The 17,163-nt window shown below is 38.1% G+C and overlaps 1 protein-coding gene across 1 annotated transcript in view; it reads right to left on the reverse strand.

Moving 5' to 3' along the window:
* The window catches only part of LOC124880541 (cytochrome P450 26B1), a 43,972-nt gene that overhangs the window by 11,391 nt on the left and 15,418 nt on the right, over positions 1-17,163 (reverse strand). Inside the window, exon 2 of the mRNA XM_047385735.1 lies at positions 8,158-8,382. Coding sequence (XP_047241691.1) covers positions 8,158-8,382 — 225 coding nt within the window. The remainder of the gene's footprint in view (positions 1-8,157; positions 8,383-17,163) is intronic.

Here is a 17,163-nt window from a genome sequence, read left to right on the forward strand (position 1 = left end):
GCTCTTCATTTGATGAGGAACGGTGGTTGTTTGCCTTCATCTGGTTGTTTTTAAGGCCCGTTTTAAGTGTCCATCTGCACTGGATTGTTAATAATTGCTCATTCTGACTGAGCCCTTTGCCTGTTCACACACACTTTGACATAAATAGACATGGAGCAGAGGGACTGAGCTACTGTAGGACCAACGAGTCAGTCTGTCACTGTGTTGCTCGCTGAAAGGTAACTACGGGTCATCCAAACACACACCCAGCCTCCCTCTGCAGAACCTGGCTGCCAATCAAACACAGTTTTCTTGCAGCGTCATTCTGGGATCGTCTAGGTTCCAGTCGGTACGAGGGTGAAAGGGTGGTGTGTGTGCGCTGAAGGGGGATTGTTCTCTACAACAGTCATTCTGCTGCACCACAAAAACGTGACTGTCTTCTGTAGCCTGCAGCACAAAGACAAAAACACACACTCATGCACACATTTGTCCTAATAACGTCCATATGTCTTAAATTATGTGAAAGTGGTGCGAGCTGCTGGTTCCACAGACATGTAAAGACTCCTTTATTCTTTTCTCTGCCCTTGCTGCTCCCACCTCTTCCCGTCTCTGCCTGCCCCCTTCATCCATCCTCTTTTCAAAAATACTCCTTCACTCTCTTTTCTCCGTACTGTATGTCTTTCAATGCTTGTGTCGTCAATCCAGTTAAGACGTCTGGAAAACCAGGTGAAGTTTATGTTTTAGCTACTGCTTCTCTGACAATTTTAACTATCACAGACAGGAAGGTGTAAGATTTAGTTGGAACTAGCTGGGCAAGAATAGCATGTTTCAGAGAAGCAGCAAATTTGACTATGGTAACTCTTGAGGAGCTGCAAAGGTCCTTGGCTCAAGTGGAAGAATCCATCAGCATGGCGGCTAATAAACTTGCACTCCACAAAAGTGGCCTTTTTGGTGTAAATACAAAACCTTGTGTGATGGAAAACTAACACCATGAACACAACCTCCCTCTGCTGAAGCATGCTGTGGGGGATGCTTTTCTTCAGTAGGAACATGGAAGCTGGTCAGAGTTGATTGGAAAACGGATGGATCTAAATACAGGACGATCTTGGAAGAAAACCTGGAAGAGGCTGCAGAATACTTGAGACTGGGGTGGAGGATGACCTTCTAGCAGGACAACGACCCTGAATATACAGGTCCTTCTCAAAAAATTAGCATATTGTGATAAAGTTCATTATTTTCCATAATGTCATGATGAAAATTTAACATTCATATATTTTAGATTCATTGCACACTAACTGAAATATTTCAGGTCTTTTATTGTCTTAATACGGATGATTTTGGCATACAGCTCATGAAAACCCAAAATTCCTATCTCACAAAATTAGCATATCATTAAAAGGGTCTCTAAACGAGCTATGAATCTAATCATCTGAATCAACAAGTTAACTCTAAACACCTGCAAAAGATTCCTGAGGCCTTTAAAACTCCCAGCCTGGTTCATCACTCAAAACCCCAATCATGGGTAAGACTGCCGACCTGACTGCTGTCCAGAAGGCCACTATTGACACCCTCAAGACACAGAAAGAAATTTCTGAACGAATAGGCTGTTCCCAGAGTGCTGTATCAAGACACCTCAGTGGGAAGTCTGTGTGAAGGAAAAAGTGTGGCAGAAAACGCTGCACAACGAGAAGAGGTGACCGGACCCTGAGGAAGATTGTGGAGAAGGGCCGATTCCAGACCTTGGGGGACCTGCGGAAGCAGTGGACTGAGTCTGGAGTAGAAACATCCAGAGCCACCGTGCACAGGCGTGTGCAGGAAATGGGCTACAGGTGCCGCATTCCCCAGACCTGGGCTACAGAGAAGCAGCACTGGACTGTTGCTCAGTGGTCCAAAGTACTTTTTTCGGATGAAAGCAAATTCTGCATGTCATTCGGAAATCAAGGTTCCAGAGTCTGGAGGAAGACTGGGGAGAAGGAAATGCCAAAACGCCAGAAGTCCAGTGTCAAGTACCCACAGTCAGTGATGGTCTGGGGTGCCGTGTCAGCTGCTGGTGTTGGTCCACTGTGTTTTATCAAGGGCAGGGTCAATGCAGCTAGCTATCAGGAGATTTTGGAGCACTTCATGCTTCCATCTGCTGAAAAGCTTTATGGAGATGAAGATTTCATTTTTCAGCATGACCTGGCACCTGCTCACAGTGCCAAAACCACTGGTAAATGGTTTACTGACCATGGTATCACTGTGCTCAATTGGCCTGCCAACTCTCCTGACCTGAACCCCATAGAGAATCTGTGGGATATTGTGAAGAGAACGTTGAGAGACTCAAGACCCAACACTCTGGATGAGTTAAAGGCCGCTATCGAAGCATCCTGGGCCTCCATAAGACCTCAGCAGTGCCACAGGCGGATTGCCTCCATGCCACGCCGCATTGAAGCAGTCATTTCTGCCAAAGGATTCCCGACCAAGTATTGAGTGCATAACTGTACATGATTATTTGAAGGTTGACGTTTTTTGTATTAAAAACACTTTTCTTTTATTGGTCGGATGAAATATGCTAATTTTGTGAGATAGGAATTTTGGGTTTTCATGAGCTGTATGCCAAAATCATCCGTATTAAGACAATAAAAGACCTGAAATATTTCAGTTAGTGTGCAATGAATCTAAAATATATGAATGTTAAATTTTCATCATGACATTATGGAAAATAATGAACTTTATCACAATATGCTAATATTTTGAGAAGGATCTGTATAATGAAATGGTTTGGATCAATGCATTTCTATGTGTTAAAATGGCCTAGTCTAAGTCCAAACATAAATGAAACTGTAAATCTGTGGTATGACAAAATGTGCTTTAATGAAGTTTTATTTTTATTCCCATTTTTGTGCTATTTATGGAGCTTGATCACATACAATCCTAATGAAGTGGATTGAGGTATCTGATTGTAATTTAACAAAATGTTTCAAAATGTTTACTTGTGAATACCTTTTCAGGACATTGTATCTTAGTGTTTATCCCAGATTTTTTTTACACCTTTAGTTAATAATCTAAGGTAAATTGACATCCTTTCAACCAATTGCAGGATTTAAAAGTACAGTAATGTTGATAAATCTTTAAAATTGTTCCATTTATGTATAATTTATCACCATAAAAGATTCTTAAACAAAGGTCTACTTAAAAATGATCTTGTTGCAAACTAACTCCAGTCTATTACTTTTATAAACTTGATTCTTCACACTTGTTTAACATTGTGTTACTGTACGTTTTTGTCGTTACTTATGTTCCTTAACTGCATGTTCCTATGGCTTACAGCGATATTTATTTTAGAGGCTATAATAACTCACATTTCAAAAATCTCCTATTTTAAAGGGTGAATGTGTGCAAATATTCCAGATGGGTTAAATTTAGACCTGAAAGGAAAGGGGGGGACAATTACAAATGGCAGTGCCATCTACTGGTGATAAGCAGTACTGGAAAAAGATGTGATGCCTGCCTGCTGCACCATCACCTCCTTGCAGTATCTCATCACCACTGCACTGCATCACATCTTCCTGGTAGAGAGTAACACACCAGGCTGAAGTGTTATTTTCATATTGACAAGGCTTTGTTTCTTGTCTCATCTCTGTTTTTTTTCTGCCTGTGTAAGTGAAATAATTTCAAACGATAGATTCTGAGAAAAAGGAAATGTTAAGTTTTCTGATGGTGCAGTGCTTGATGTCTGACAAGAACACCATGCACTACACAATCCTTTCAACTGTCGGTTAGATGGAGCTTTTTCACCTACACCTGTTTTGAAAGGACCGGGTTCGGGTTTGAAAGGAACAAGACTTCCAGTCTGTTAAGTTTTGAGAATCCAGCAACAGTTTTGCCGTATTAAACTGGTTCAGACTGATTAGAGCAGGCTAATTAGCATTCTTAAAGGCAACAGAAATATGCATGTTACAGATTTTTTTCAGTCAGTTTGATACTCCTGAATTCTTGGCCCAGTCCGGTCTGTCTTAGAAACCCAACTCTCTGTGGTTCCTTAAGAGACCTAGTTTCTCAGCTCAATGCTGGGTTATATGGAAACTGGCTGGCTCTGTTGATCCACTAAAGGCTAATGTACTGTGTGAAGATTGTTTTTCCGTGCGAAAACCGCAGGGAAGGCAGACATACACACTCTGGTCCAGTGGGTCAAACAGTAAGCCAATTGCTCACTCATTCTCTCAATCGCTGTCATCCTGTTTCAGTCTGTTGATTTGGTTTTATTACCCAGAAAACAGGACTTAGCACTGCCAAGAGAGACACACTGACCCACAGAACCCATGAAAACTACCACGCTGCGTTTGCACACTCCTTCTAAAATCTTTTTTTCCATCAGGTAATTGATGGGACTTTCGAAAAAAATTGTTTTCTTGGGATTGGGGGCAGTAGTTCTGAATGGTTAAAGTGCTATCCACAGTAAACACAGTGCAAACTCTCAGTTTATAGAACTTTTTCTCTGAAAATCAAGTTGATAACTACTTAGAGTCAAGCTAACAATTACTCAAAATCAAGCTAGGAGCTACTCAAATTGGCTCTTTCTCTTTGTACACAAATGTCGGATTTTCAGAGCTGTCAGCCGGAAGTACAACAGGTCTCTGAGTCCAGTATCCAATATAGCTGCCACACATATGAAACACTGTGAATTTGTTGGTATAAACAGTTTTTCCACACTTCTGATTGTTTGTGTTGAATTAAAACAGAAGCACGAATACCAATGTACAACCTCTGATTATGGACATGTTTCTTTAGTGTTTGAATGAACAAAATAGAGAGATATACATTGTTATTATCTTGTATTTCTATCAGTGGTAAGCTTAAGAATATGGGCAAATCCCATTGCTTTTCAGATTTTCAACTACAGTACAACGCGCTCAATTAGGGCTTGATGTAATTCCCAGATCCAAGCTCCAACTACCATGACAAATCGAATATAAGTCAAGCTAAAAGATGAATAAATTCAAGCTAACAAACTAACAATGCTCAACGTACGCTAACAAGCCTATAGATACTCAAAGCTAAGCTAATGGCTACTCAAACTGCAGTTAACAGCAACTAAAATCAAGCTCACATCTAATCAAGGATAGTTTTTATTTTTACCGATACTCAAAGTTAAGCTTTCAGTTGATTAAATTTAAGCTAATGTTTACTAAAGTCAATCTAGGTACTCAGAATCAACCTAACAATTATTCAGAGCAGGGCCCCATTTTAGAGCAAATTTGCAACACCTATAACAATTTAAACTCAAAATGCTTCAAGCATTTTGAACAATTTCTGTCGACCAATTTAATTTTTTTTTTTTATAGGTGATTCCTTTTGCACAAGACAGTTGTTAATCTTCCCACCATTTCCTCTTTGAGTCAGAAAGCAACATAGATGTTGTTTGACTGACAGAAAAATAATTACTAAACTGTCTTGTGCAACATCTTGATCTACAAAAACACTGAAACTGGTAGAAACGTTTGGAGTTGAAGTCATTTTAAACGGCAGAAGCCCTGCTATAAAGTAGCTAACATTAAATGTTAGCTTGACTTACAAATTACGATTTCTCTCCCATTCCCCAAAATGAGACCACTTTGACGGCTGTTTACTAAGATAGGGAGTTTTCATACACGGCTCCCCAAAATCTACCTAAAACAAACCGCCAAAGGGAAGATGTGTTCATTTAGGGAAACCAGAATGACAGCCTGGAAACAGATGCACATCACAATTTGTTGTATTCTTCTGATTTGTGGTCTTATTATATTACTAAACCTTAGCTCCTTTGTGTGCTGGAAAGTGTGATTGTAAGAAAAGAAAACCTTTTTTTTACTCTAACAAAATGTATTTTCTGAAAGACACTATCTCTTCATCTGTGGATCTGTTAGTCTTGCTATCCAAGTGTTACAGAGTAGAAGCAGGTGTGGAAAACTGATTGTCATATCATTTTGCATAGCAAGATGAGACATGAAATTATCTCTAAAATCAACTATCCTGACCTTACATCCTTTTTTGTCTGTTGTACTGTATTCAAAGCCAGGCAGTGTTCAAGTGTGTACGCGTACATGCTCCTCAATGCTATGTGTGCTTGTGTGAGTCAGGCCCCCTCACAGAAAGCCCCTCTTTGTGTCATGTCAGAGGCAGCCTTCCTAATCAGGGGTCATTACATGAGGTTAGTCCTGGGGTCTCCAGGGAGAGGAGAAGGGATCACAGCTCAGATTAGACCCAGTCGACCCCTTGCCGTCCCCAAGCACCACGGCAGTGAAACCGAAGCCTCTCCCTCCCCCCAAAATGGGAGAAAATGAGACTGATTTACAGGAAAACACGCAGGGTTGTGCTCTCGAGCTTTTGTATTGTGTGTTTGTGCATCAGGTGAGCAGGAGAGGAAGGAGATTACCAGTAATGGTCCTCATACAGACAGGAGAGAGGAAGGGACAGTAGGGACAGAAAAACAGATAATAAAAGACAGTCTCCTGATAAAGATGAGAGGGTGGAGTGATGGAGCCGTCATTCTCACGCTTCAGTCGCCAAAACGACGCTGATAACACGCAGCTGTGGGATAGCTTTACACCAATCGGCAGATTCTGAGTCAGTCTGCGCTTTCAGCAGATGTGTCTAATTCCACAGAACCCATACTGAGATTTTTACTGTTAGCATTTCATGCACATATATGTGCCAATGGTTTAAATTTGATTCATCCTTCAAGCACAGACTCTTTGCTACTCTGTAAATGCAGCTATACTTTATAACAAGGCTGCACAATATTACAAAACTATGCAGTTGAGATACTTCTGTTGAATTTTACAATGAATTCATATATAAAAGCTTGCCAAATATTATATCTGAGCTGCCTTTTGCAGCTGTTATATTGCACACTTTGGTATTGCAATTTAATATATTAAGCAGCCCTACTTTTTAGTTTTTTTACTTGGTAATGTCTTCATGAATAATAATGGCAATAATGCATTTTTCATTTTTGGCTGATAATGTAACGACCAAAATATAATTTTTGTTATTCATGGATTAATATAATAGTTTCTTTGCAGCGGGTTGTAGGGCATTTCTCTCCTTTTTCTTCCTAAAACAAATTTTTTCTTGATAAGAGTGAAATATTTACAAACTGTTTATAGGCCTATAATAATTATAGGTGACGTTATGACTGTATTATTTCAACATTGATCCTTCTGCTGCAGCCAGAAGCTTTTCTTAACACGATTCCTGTGCCTTTATCTTTTTTAAATTCCATACTTTTTCAGAATAAAATTAAAGTTTTTCTTAATTTTTAATAACCTTTCCAACATTTAAGTTCATTCACCTTCAAAATGCTTTCTTTGGCAGTCATGTCAAATATTGAGCCTGAAGTTTGGTAAAAGGCTCAATTTTTGGCTTCTGGACCAACTTCATACAGCTTTATTATAAAATCTATAACATTTATACTTGCCAAATCAGGACTGGATCATTCTACACTAAATTTGAACTCTTCAAAACAGATTTTGTGCAGTTTGAAAAAATCAAGACCCAGTTTATTGAACAGATCCAGTTATGATATTAAGCTTTTTGGAGACTAAATGGTCCTTTCTCTGACTAATGAATGAGTGTAAAAGTCAAGGTGTGATGTTGCACATTGTAGATAAAATGTAATTTAAATAAAAGTCAATGTAAATAAAAAACAAAAACTTTTTTCACATAGAATAAGGAATAACATCTGCAAACTTAAACATGTTTCCATACTCTGTTTTCTTTTTGACATACTTATGTAGACACAGAGATTGATAAAAACAAGACAGTGTAGGAACCTTGTGGTAATGTGATGACTTTAAGCTCAAGCTGGATCTGTAAAAGTTTAAGGGTAACAGTATCCTTGTCAATATCTGGCATCATTGTCAGCCATCTTTCTATCCTGGTCTTACAAACAATAAATCTAAATTTTTGTTAAAGTGTCACAGACCTGGTCAGAACTTTCCCCGAGGGTTTATTTTGAGTTTTACCTGCATCTTATTTAAAAGTAAACTCCCTCTTTGCAGTTCTGCATTCATAAAAGGCTTTTCTTTGCCTTTATGTGAAGCATTATCGCTGAACAATGAGTTTTGAGCAACTTTTTGAACACCTTCACACAGTTAAATTCACATGAACAAAGAAGTCTGCAGAAAGTGAATATGTGTGTAGGCTGCGTGTCCCGACCTTCCTCCTCTTGCGATGGATGTCTCCGATGCTGTTCGCCAGAGAGTTGGGTCCAAGCAGCGTGGACGTGCTCTGGGGCCAGTCAACCGTCACCAACGTGTGCTCGCCCATCAGCACCTTGCGAACGTTCTCGGCGCCCGTTACTCGGATCAGAGGACGGCCGAGGAGGTGGGTCTTAAACACGTTGCCGTATTTCTGTCTCCGTGACGCATGGAAGCCCGAACCCTGCGGGAAAAAGAAATCTTTAATCTAGAGTCCAAACTTTAATTTCAGTATCATTATTCAGAGGAGAAAAATGCTTTTAACAAATGTGATAGGAACTCCAAACACTATTTGGGGGGCATTTATAATTACAATTGTTTGTTTAAAAAGCATTTCAAGTAACTTTTAAATAAAAATACATTTATTCTCTCAGCCACTATTCAAAATGGGAAAGACAAGAGCACATGTCAATCAGGAAGATAGATGTATTGATGTTAAAATTTCAGAGAATGGCTACAAGAAGACATCTCCTGGGCCAAATATGCCCATATCTACAGTCAGAACAATAAAAAAAAAAGCTTTAAACTACCCGAATTATGACAAACAAGGCTGGATGAGGGTCCACAATTATCCTGACACAACATGGTGTAAACAAGATGGCTCACTGTTAGAGAATTTAAGCCAATATTTCAGTGTTGTAGTTAAACATAAGCTACGTTTAACAGCGGTACCATTAAATGGGAAGGGAGCCACAAAATAAACATCTTAAAGTCAAGCAGGAAAAAAATGTGCATAGATTTTAAAAGGAGGAGTCTGTTTAGTAAATTGTGTAATTTTCCTTCAAAATGAGAAAGACATTATCTGCAAAGACATTAATCTGAAGAAATCTTTAAAGACTTTATCCGCTTTACTGATGTTAGAGCAGCTTCAGGAGGATGGATCAACTCCACCTTTTGATGCTTTTGATGCTCATTTTGATATTTAGGAAATGCAAAACTTCATCAATGGCCAATGAAGTTCTGAGCAATCATCATTTCTTTATCGTCAACAAGTGAGTAAAGCTGTATTGTGCTCATCTGATTGACTTCAGGGTTCAACTTTTCCTCTTCCAGTTTTGACTAACAGCTTCTACGTTTTTTTTAAGCTAAAATATTTCAGGTTTCCTACGTCTATGGGGAGAGTATCAAAGTTTCAGTCTTTAACTGTCCTTTAAATTATAAATCAGGACAGACAGGAGTTAACTTACACTACTTTCTTAAACGTCTGTGTTTTCTTAGATTAAAACCTTTCAAATCCATCCAGGATCTTCCTTAACAACAGCTTGATGCCGTTTTTCAGTCATAAAAAAAGCAACCTAGGAGATGGAGACTTTTATACTATGCCATTAATAAGATGAAAAAGTCTGATATCAAACAACATTTTGACATCTTACTTTTTAATTTCAAGGTCTTACTTAATGTAAGGTAAAACAAAAGGAAGTTGGGTTAGATATTTGCTATAAAAATGTACCCAAATGAGATGAGGACCAACTTAAGCACCCAAACATTGGGACACGTACCAATGAGGTTATATAGCACCTGAAGTAGCTATTGGTTTCTCTTAAATTCCTTGCCACATGAATTAAAATAAAATACCTTTGCCCCTTTTACCTATCTTCATTGACCCATGCTGTGTTTTGTCCCACATGGAGCAGCCGTGTTGCTAGTAAACCCACATAGGACCAAAGCTGGAGTCAGTTTTGGAGTGCAGCGTTGACCTCCAAATGGTTGGGGTCGTGGCAGAGCGAGAGGGAGCCGACCCCAGAACTGTAAATGGACTGTTTGAGCGAGCAGGACATATATTAGCCTGAAGGCAGCTTACCGTGTTACACACATATGCAGGACGCTTTTAGCGTCTCTAACATTCACATGCAAGTATTCACACGTACCGTAAAAGCACACACCGAGTGCACGCATGTTTGGTTCCACACACACACACTCTGGATTCATAAAATTCACTAAAAAAGAAAACATGAAGAGAAGACAAACTCATGGGCCCTGCAGCAAATTCCCGTGACAACACTAACTGGTTTGACCCCAATTTAATCAGGGGGGTAAAAGATATGTGCAACTGTGAAAGAGACAGGCACGCACACACACACACACACACACACACACATACATTGAGAGGTGATGCATGTTCAAGAAAGAAGCACAAGTTTGTGTAATACACTTTTACACTTTTTTGGAGCATGCGTACAAAAGGAAAATAAATGCAGAAATCAGTGTCTAACTTTAGCTGATAGTTTATATGATGGTTGAGACTTGGAATAAGACAGCCAGCCGCAGTGCTTTGTGTTTCTTTTTAAATGTGTGCTCCCGTGCAGATTCACCTCCATGGGATGACTTAGCTTTCTAAATTGTAGCTCAGAGTCTAACAGTAAGAGTTAGTATGCTAGGCATGGAAAGGTTCTAGGTTTTAAGGACATACCATTTATATATCACAAAAAGAAATTCATACTGTACCTAGTGTTAAAAGTGTTTGTAATAGACGGCCAGAGAAAGTACTGGATTAAGCAGAGTTTCTTTTGGGTATATGGACCATGTAATTTATAAATAGTACAATGCGTACTGTGTGATTGTAACTGAGGTTCGAAGATCAGAAAATGTACACTTCATATCTGTATAGATGATAATTTCCATTATGTTTTATATGTTACATAAAGCTTAATATAGACTAAAAACTGAGCCCTGAGGTACACCACATATAATTATCCACTCTGTCAATCTATTGAGTATTTTAAATAGAATCTATCAAAAGCCTATGAAATAGCTGCAATATTAATAATGATGTTATACTGAAAGCAGCTCAAAATCTAACCACAAAAACATGTTTAGCAGTCAGGGGATTCTGCTTTTGATGTTTGTAATAATATTATAATTATTTAACCTTTACTTTATTAGGTAAAACTATTGAGATCCGTTGTCTCCTATTGAAATTACTTGGTGAATAGGACCAATTTGAGAGCCCTGTTCCTGATGGCAGCTGTTGACAACATCATGGAAAGGTTATGAGGAGTCTCTGACAAAGTTCTGGTCTTGGTCCTGCAGAGGCTCAGAAACAGATCCAGCACAGAAGGTAGGGATACTCAGTGAACCTTTGCAGTTCCCCTTATTATCGTCTGCAGGGACCTCTTGTCCGCCACACAGCATCTGGAGTAGCATCTTGAGATACAGTACATCAATAAAGTCAACCACAGCTCAGCAGGATGCAGTGTGGATGCTGGTAGTGAGGAATGGTTGCTTCAGGGTCCTCAGAGTGATCAGTCTCTGTTAAGCCTGTTTCATGATTTCATTTGACCAGGTAAGGTAATTTGTGTACATTTTTTTATGTTCTTGTGTCTTTATTCTAAACATATTAAGAAGATAAATGCCATAAATACCAAAATGGTGTCAATATGAAGCAGCAAGGGCAAACCATATTATGTTTAAAATATGTATACAGCTCTGATGCGCAATGGTTTTTTAAAATCTAATATTTCAAAATTTCCTTTAATGTTTTACTTTGTAGAAAGAGCCAGGTAGAACATATTTCTGGTTCTTTTTGTTTTATTTTACTCTGCCACCTTATTTCAGGAGCATAATATTATACTTGTTATTAGATTATAGGTGCAACATTAGCAACTATACGTAGTTTTGCCAGATAGTTCATCAACACATTAAAATCTACAAATAAAGATGAACTGGGAAATTCACAAACCAAGATGAGATCTGCAGCTTGATGGTGTCATATAAATGCTCTTTGGCTTTTGTTTGTTGTTTCTTTGTGAAGCAGGGGTTCACCATGGGATAACAATGGAGGGGCTTTGATGACACCCAGATAAACATCACGTTTTACACCTTTAGGTCTTTACAGTTTGGTGAACATAAAACTTTGAAGCCACTGGCTATCACCTAAGCAACTCTCTCAGGAGACAACACCAGATTTATGGTTTGACGTTTGTAGTTGTTGCGCAGCGTTCATGTTAGAACAGGTGAAGGGTTACGGCTTTACGAAACTTTTAGTTTAGTAAGAACGTTACACAGCATCAGTATGTCTGCAAAAAGCTCAGAAATGTTCACGTAGGCTGCAAAAATGTTTGCCGCAACAAATAAAACTGATTCACGTTAATTAAACTCATGTGAAATACAAGGTTAGTAAATTTAGCTATCCATGTTTCCATGACGTAAATCCCATCAGAATTATACCCTCCAAAGAATAGTTTTTTTTTTGGAGGGTGTAATTTTTTTTTTTTATAAATGGAGTGATACGAAATAACCAAACTTAATTTTTTTTTGCCTGACTCGTCTGAACTGGGTGTTTTGCAACATTTTCATAACTTCATAACTTCATGAAATGTGCTGTGACAAACTTCTACTCCTCTTTCATACTGAATAATGTCTTCTAGAAGTCCCCATTGTCCTAAACTGCTGTACTGTATAAACATGGAAACTTTTTTTTAGGGTGACAAGTGTTAACATCTACAGTCCAACATTAATAACAGTCCAATATTTATTTCTTCAGACCAGAACTTTTATTGCAATTGTTATTTTAGACACTCGTTACCGTTAAATGTATTTGCGGGCTTCACTGTCTACATTCTCTGGAGCTTAGAGCTACGGAGTCTCAAAAAGTCTGTAATAGCATGTTGGTTTGATCATTTTGTAAGTTTGGATAAGTATGGGAAAATTAAAATTGGGTAAGGATAAAGCTAATTTCCCACATTGTATGTCTTATTCCTTAACACGAAAGGTAGAAATAAGAAAATTAAAAGGGTTTTTATATTGATTTATTTTTAGATGATGTCATTTATTTTTGATTTGCCATTTCACAACTCCAACTCATTCACTATTTTGGTTTTTGAGTTAAAACAAGCTAAACACAAAAATAAAAACATAAAAAAGCGTAATTTTGCTGCTTTTTTCCGACTCTAGTTAAATGCCAGGACTTGAATTGGACCCAAGGTTTTTGAACCAGGTTTGTTTGAGAAGCCAAACAAAATGGTGAAATTCTTACCTTTTCAATTTTCTTTAAAACGAAGTCTTACTGCTCACAAACTGATTTAAAGTTATTTATATTTCACCTTGGGGACTCCAGTTCAGGGTTTTCCATTTATTAAAGCTTTGACCTGATATACTTTTGTCTGGATGTTCCAAAAAATAAAACATGAAAGCGAAATAACCCGAACCACCATGATGTAAAGAAAAATAAATGAGCCGACAATTTGTAGGAACCCTAAAAGCTTCAAAGGTTAACACATAGAAGGCAGTAGACTGTGGAAATGTGAGTCACATTGCCCATTTTTCAACAATGCAACCTTAAAAAATAACCAATATGCAAAAGAGTGCATCTTGTTTTTTAAGGACTAAGCACAACAAAGTTTTATCCACATGTTTTCCATTTCCATTTTCCATACAATTTAGTGTATTTCAGATGGGTTATTCTTTTAACCTCCTTATACCTTTTAATTCCTGATGTTTGATAGAAATTGCAAACTCTTCGTGTAACACAGTTAATAAGTGACAATATGCAGGTTTACGACTTGTACTTGATTGTTTTGGTCTATCAGTTGCTTTACGTATCGAATTTTATAGGTTGGATCGTATTTACACTAGAGCATTTTCCAGTTCAGTTTTTCTTTAAAAAACAGAAGCAGTTTGAACCAGAGACACCGGATCAGCGTTCCTGCTCACTTCTTCGTGTCCTCTGGCTCTTTCTCACCCAAGCTAAATTGAGCACAGATGCCTCAGCCTCCCTGCTGCCCCATTTAACTGTTTCATGTTGCTTTGGAACAAAAACTCTGAACACCAGACCTACTTTTATAGAAGAAAAATGCTGCTAATTAGCTTCCCCCCCACCCCACCCCCACCCCACCCCAAACCTTATGTCTGTGGGTGCGGTGCGTTTGTTGTAATTCTGTTTAAGCATCTTCAGATGTTAAGACCTCATTGTGAGGTGTTGACAAAATGTTATTTACTCTGTGTGTTTACACCAGGGTTTTTCTATAAAACTGTCTCGGTGCTGACGTTTATGCTGAACACCAAATTTGTAAATTTTACGGTCCTTCATCTCTAGTAGATTTATATTTTGAGTTTGATTTTCCCTCATCTTTCAGGGTAAAATCTGTTGATCTGAACTGTTTTCCCAACTCCCGTACACTTCCTCCTTCTCCTGTGGCATGCAGTCACACACACCGTCCCCCCCCCCCCCACACACACACCAGGTTGCCGGCTGGCCTCAGTAGCCCTCAGCGTGTGTGTGTGTTGGAGCGGGGTTGTTTTCCAAGCTACATTTTGCTGCCACATGGATGTAGAATGGTTTAATATGTCTGCCTGGCGGACCTGCTGACACACACACACACACTCACACACACACGGTTTAATTCAAAGGGAGTTCCTCAGGCAGCCAGACAAGGCTCCCTTTCACACTCTCAGATATAGCATTAGATTGGAGTGATTGTGGGTGTGCATATAAGTGCATTATGTGTTTCCCTACACAGTTTGTCTTTCCACTGCCCTTTCCTTTTCATACTTATTTGGTGAAACAGAAGGCTTTCATCTGTCACATTCTGTGCAGGAAAGTGGAAAGAAAAGCTGCTATAACACACCAAGAAGTTGCACTGAAATAATAGTCTGCATGCCAGGGGTGTGGTCTGGATGACATTTAACATAAAGGTGAGACGTGCACACACCCACTTATTTCTCTTCCTCCAAATCTCGGCAAAAAAAACCCTGCATGTTCACATAAGCAGAGAAACTAATGGAAAGTCATGATGTAATGACGCCGTACTTCTCTGTCTTGCAAATGCACGCGCAGACGTCTGAGCAGCAGACGTAGCCGCAGAGACGCAGCTTCATGCTGATTGCGCAGGCAGCAACACGGTTTCCCTCCAAACGTCAGTGAAGCGGGAGAGCTCTCACTGTAAACAGTCGATCCGTTTTCATAAAATAAACCTCGAAGAAACCAAAATTACCACCGCAACATTACGGCTGATTTTACCAGCGTGGTCAGAGGCAGAAAACTCTAATGTAAGCTGAAAACCATAAAGAGGTTTCTCCTAATGATGGCAGGCAAAAAACCTTCGAAAGCTTTTTTTTTTCTTTGTCGACATGTTACTTAGCAACTAAGTACACGCCGACTGTGGAGACACAAAACAGGATTTGTGCAACTTTTAGGTTTATACAGCTCTGTTTAATCTTTTAAAAAAACATTAAAACTGATTTATGTTACAGTCATTCAGTTGCTGCTGTTCTGTTGGTGAATTCAAGTATCACAATTTTTATTAGACAATTTGTTCTGTTCTCTAAAGCAAAATAAAACAATGAAAGTATAGAGAAGGGAGATGACCTGCTTCATACGATAATGTACGAGAGCTAAAATGAGCCACAATTTTCAAGAAATGCTAACAAATTTCAAATGTATGAACTCAACAAATAGGAATAATAACCTTTTGTTATATTTAGGCAGTTTATTTAAGCACTGTATTTTTTTCTTTTCCAAAAATATACATCTAACTTTGAAGGAGCTGAAATTTTTTTTTGTCACTCGACTGCAACAACTATGCAAAAGAATAGAGATTTTTAGGTTTATTATTTGCAATTAGTAAAAATAGATAACATGTATTTAAACCCATCTACTACATAATTGCAATACAACTTTTTACACTTTTCATTATTTTAAAATGAACCATATATATTTATGCATACGGTAAAAAGAAGACATCTGAATGTCATTGTATGATTTACTTAAAATGTTTTGGTAAAACGTCAGCATTTTTTAATGTCGTGTCGCTGTTTTTCTTCCTTTCTATTCTCCGATTTTGGTCAAAATTATGTTGTTGTTTTTTTTAAATGCAAAATGGACTGGGACACTTTTTGGCACAGAAACGCAACAACTACATGAATGAGTCAATATGTGTTTATTCTGATAAAACGTCAACATTGGATAAAATCCATCTAACATTAAAATAAATAATCTAACAGAGAAAGGTTATTGCGTACATCCAAATTTCCAGGATTTCCCTGTATGATGCAAATCTTTAACCTTTTAATTGTGTATTTACAGTTGTAGTTTCAAAAACAGTGTCCTGCTAAAATAAATTAACATCGGATTAAAACCAGCATTCCAAATGGTTTTCATTAACACGAAATTTACAGATTTCTGCATGTTTATGCATACGATATTTCAGGGATATTCTGAATTTTACAGTATGACTAACTTTAAATGTCTTTTTCTAACATTAACATAATTTTTTTCCCTGACTCAACTTAAATTTTACAATAAACCCAAAAAATATATTGAGCAAAACATGTATTAAATTAAATAAAAAAATATTTTTGTAAAGATTTTTTTCACACCTTTTTTCAAAGCCAGTTACTGCTCTTTTTTTTATTTGCACCCTCGGGTATTAAGTAAATAAAACTGAATATAATAGAAAAATAAATTAAAATTAAATTAAGAAGTATTACTGACCTTAGCGGGAGAATGCTGTATGCTGTTGCAGTAATATGCTCAGTATTGCGCTTCTGTGATAAAAAATAAAATAGACGCCATTAACTGTATATTTTGAAAGAGTGCAAAATGCATGTCCTCCTTTTACATATTTTCCACATAGCAGTGTGTAATTAAAAGAAAGCACCAAATCCAATTTTTCTTAGCTTTGTAAAATGAAACACTTTCCCTCCGTGTCCCTTGAGCTTGTGGCTAGCTTTAAAGTGAGAATAAACCCGGCGCCGGTGGACTGAAAGCACCAGCTTTAAACTGCACCCTGAGGCGTGGTTAAAGCAAGCCTAAATTAAGTTTTTGTACAGGTTCAACATTTTGTACTCTTACTAACAGTAAAAGAACCGCTTCCATTAACCGTGTAAAGAAATGTCACAAAAGTAAAGCCGTTTTTAATTTGGCGTGTCTTTCTGCAGCCTGGGCGAGGCTGTTCTTGCAACCTGTGATGTCTGCCTTCATAGAGTTTCACAGAGATTATTCAGATATTTTAGAGAACCTCAACAA

The sequence above is a fragment of the Girardinichthys multiradiatus genome, chromosome 14, assembly GCF_021462225.1.
Source record: "Girardinichthys multiradiatus isolate DD_20200921_A chromosome 14, DD_fGirMul_XY1, whole genome shotgun sequence".
NCBI lineage: Eukaryota > Metazoa > Chordata > Actinopteri > Cyprinodontiformes > Goodeidae > Girardinichthys > Girardinichthys multiradiatus.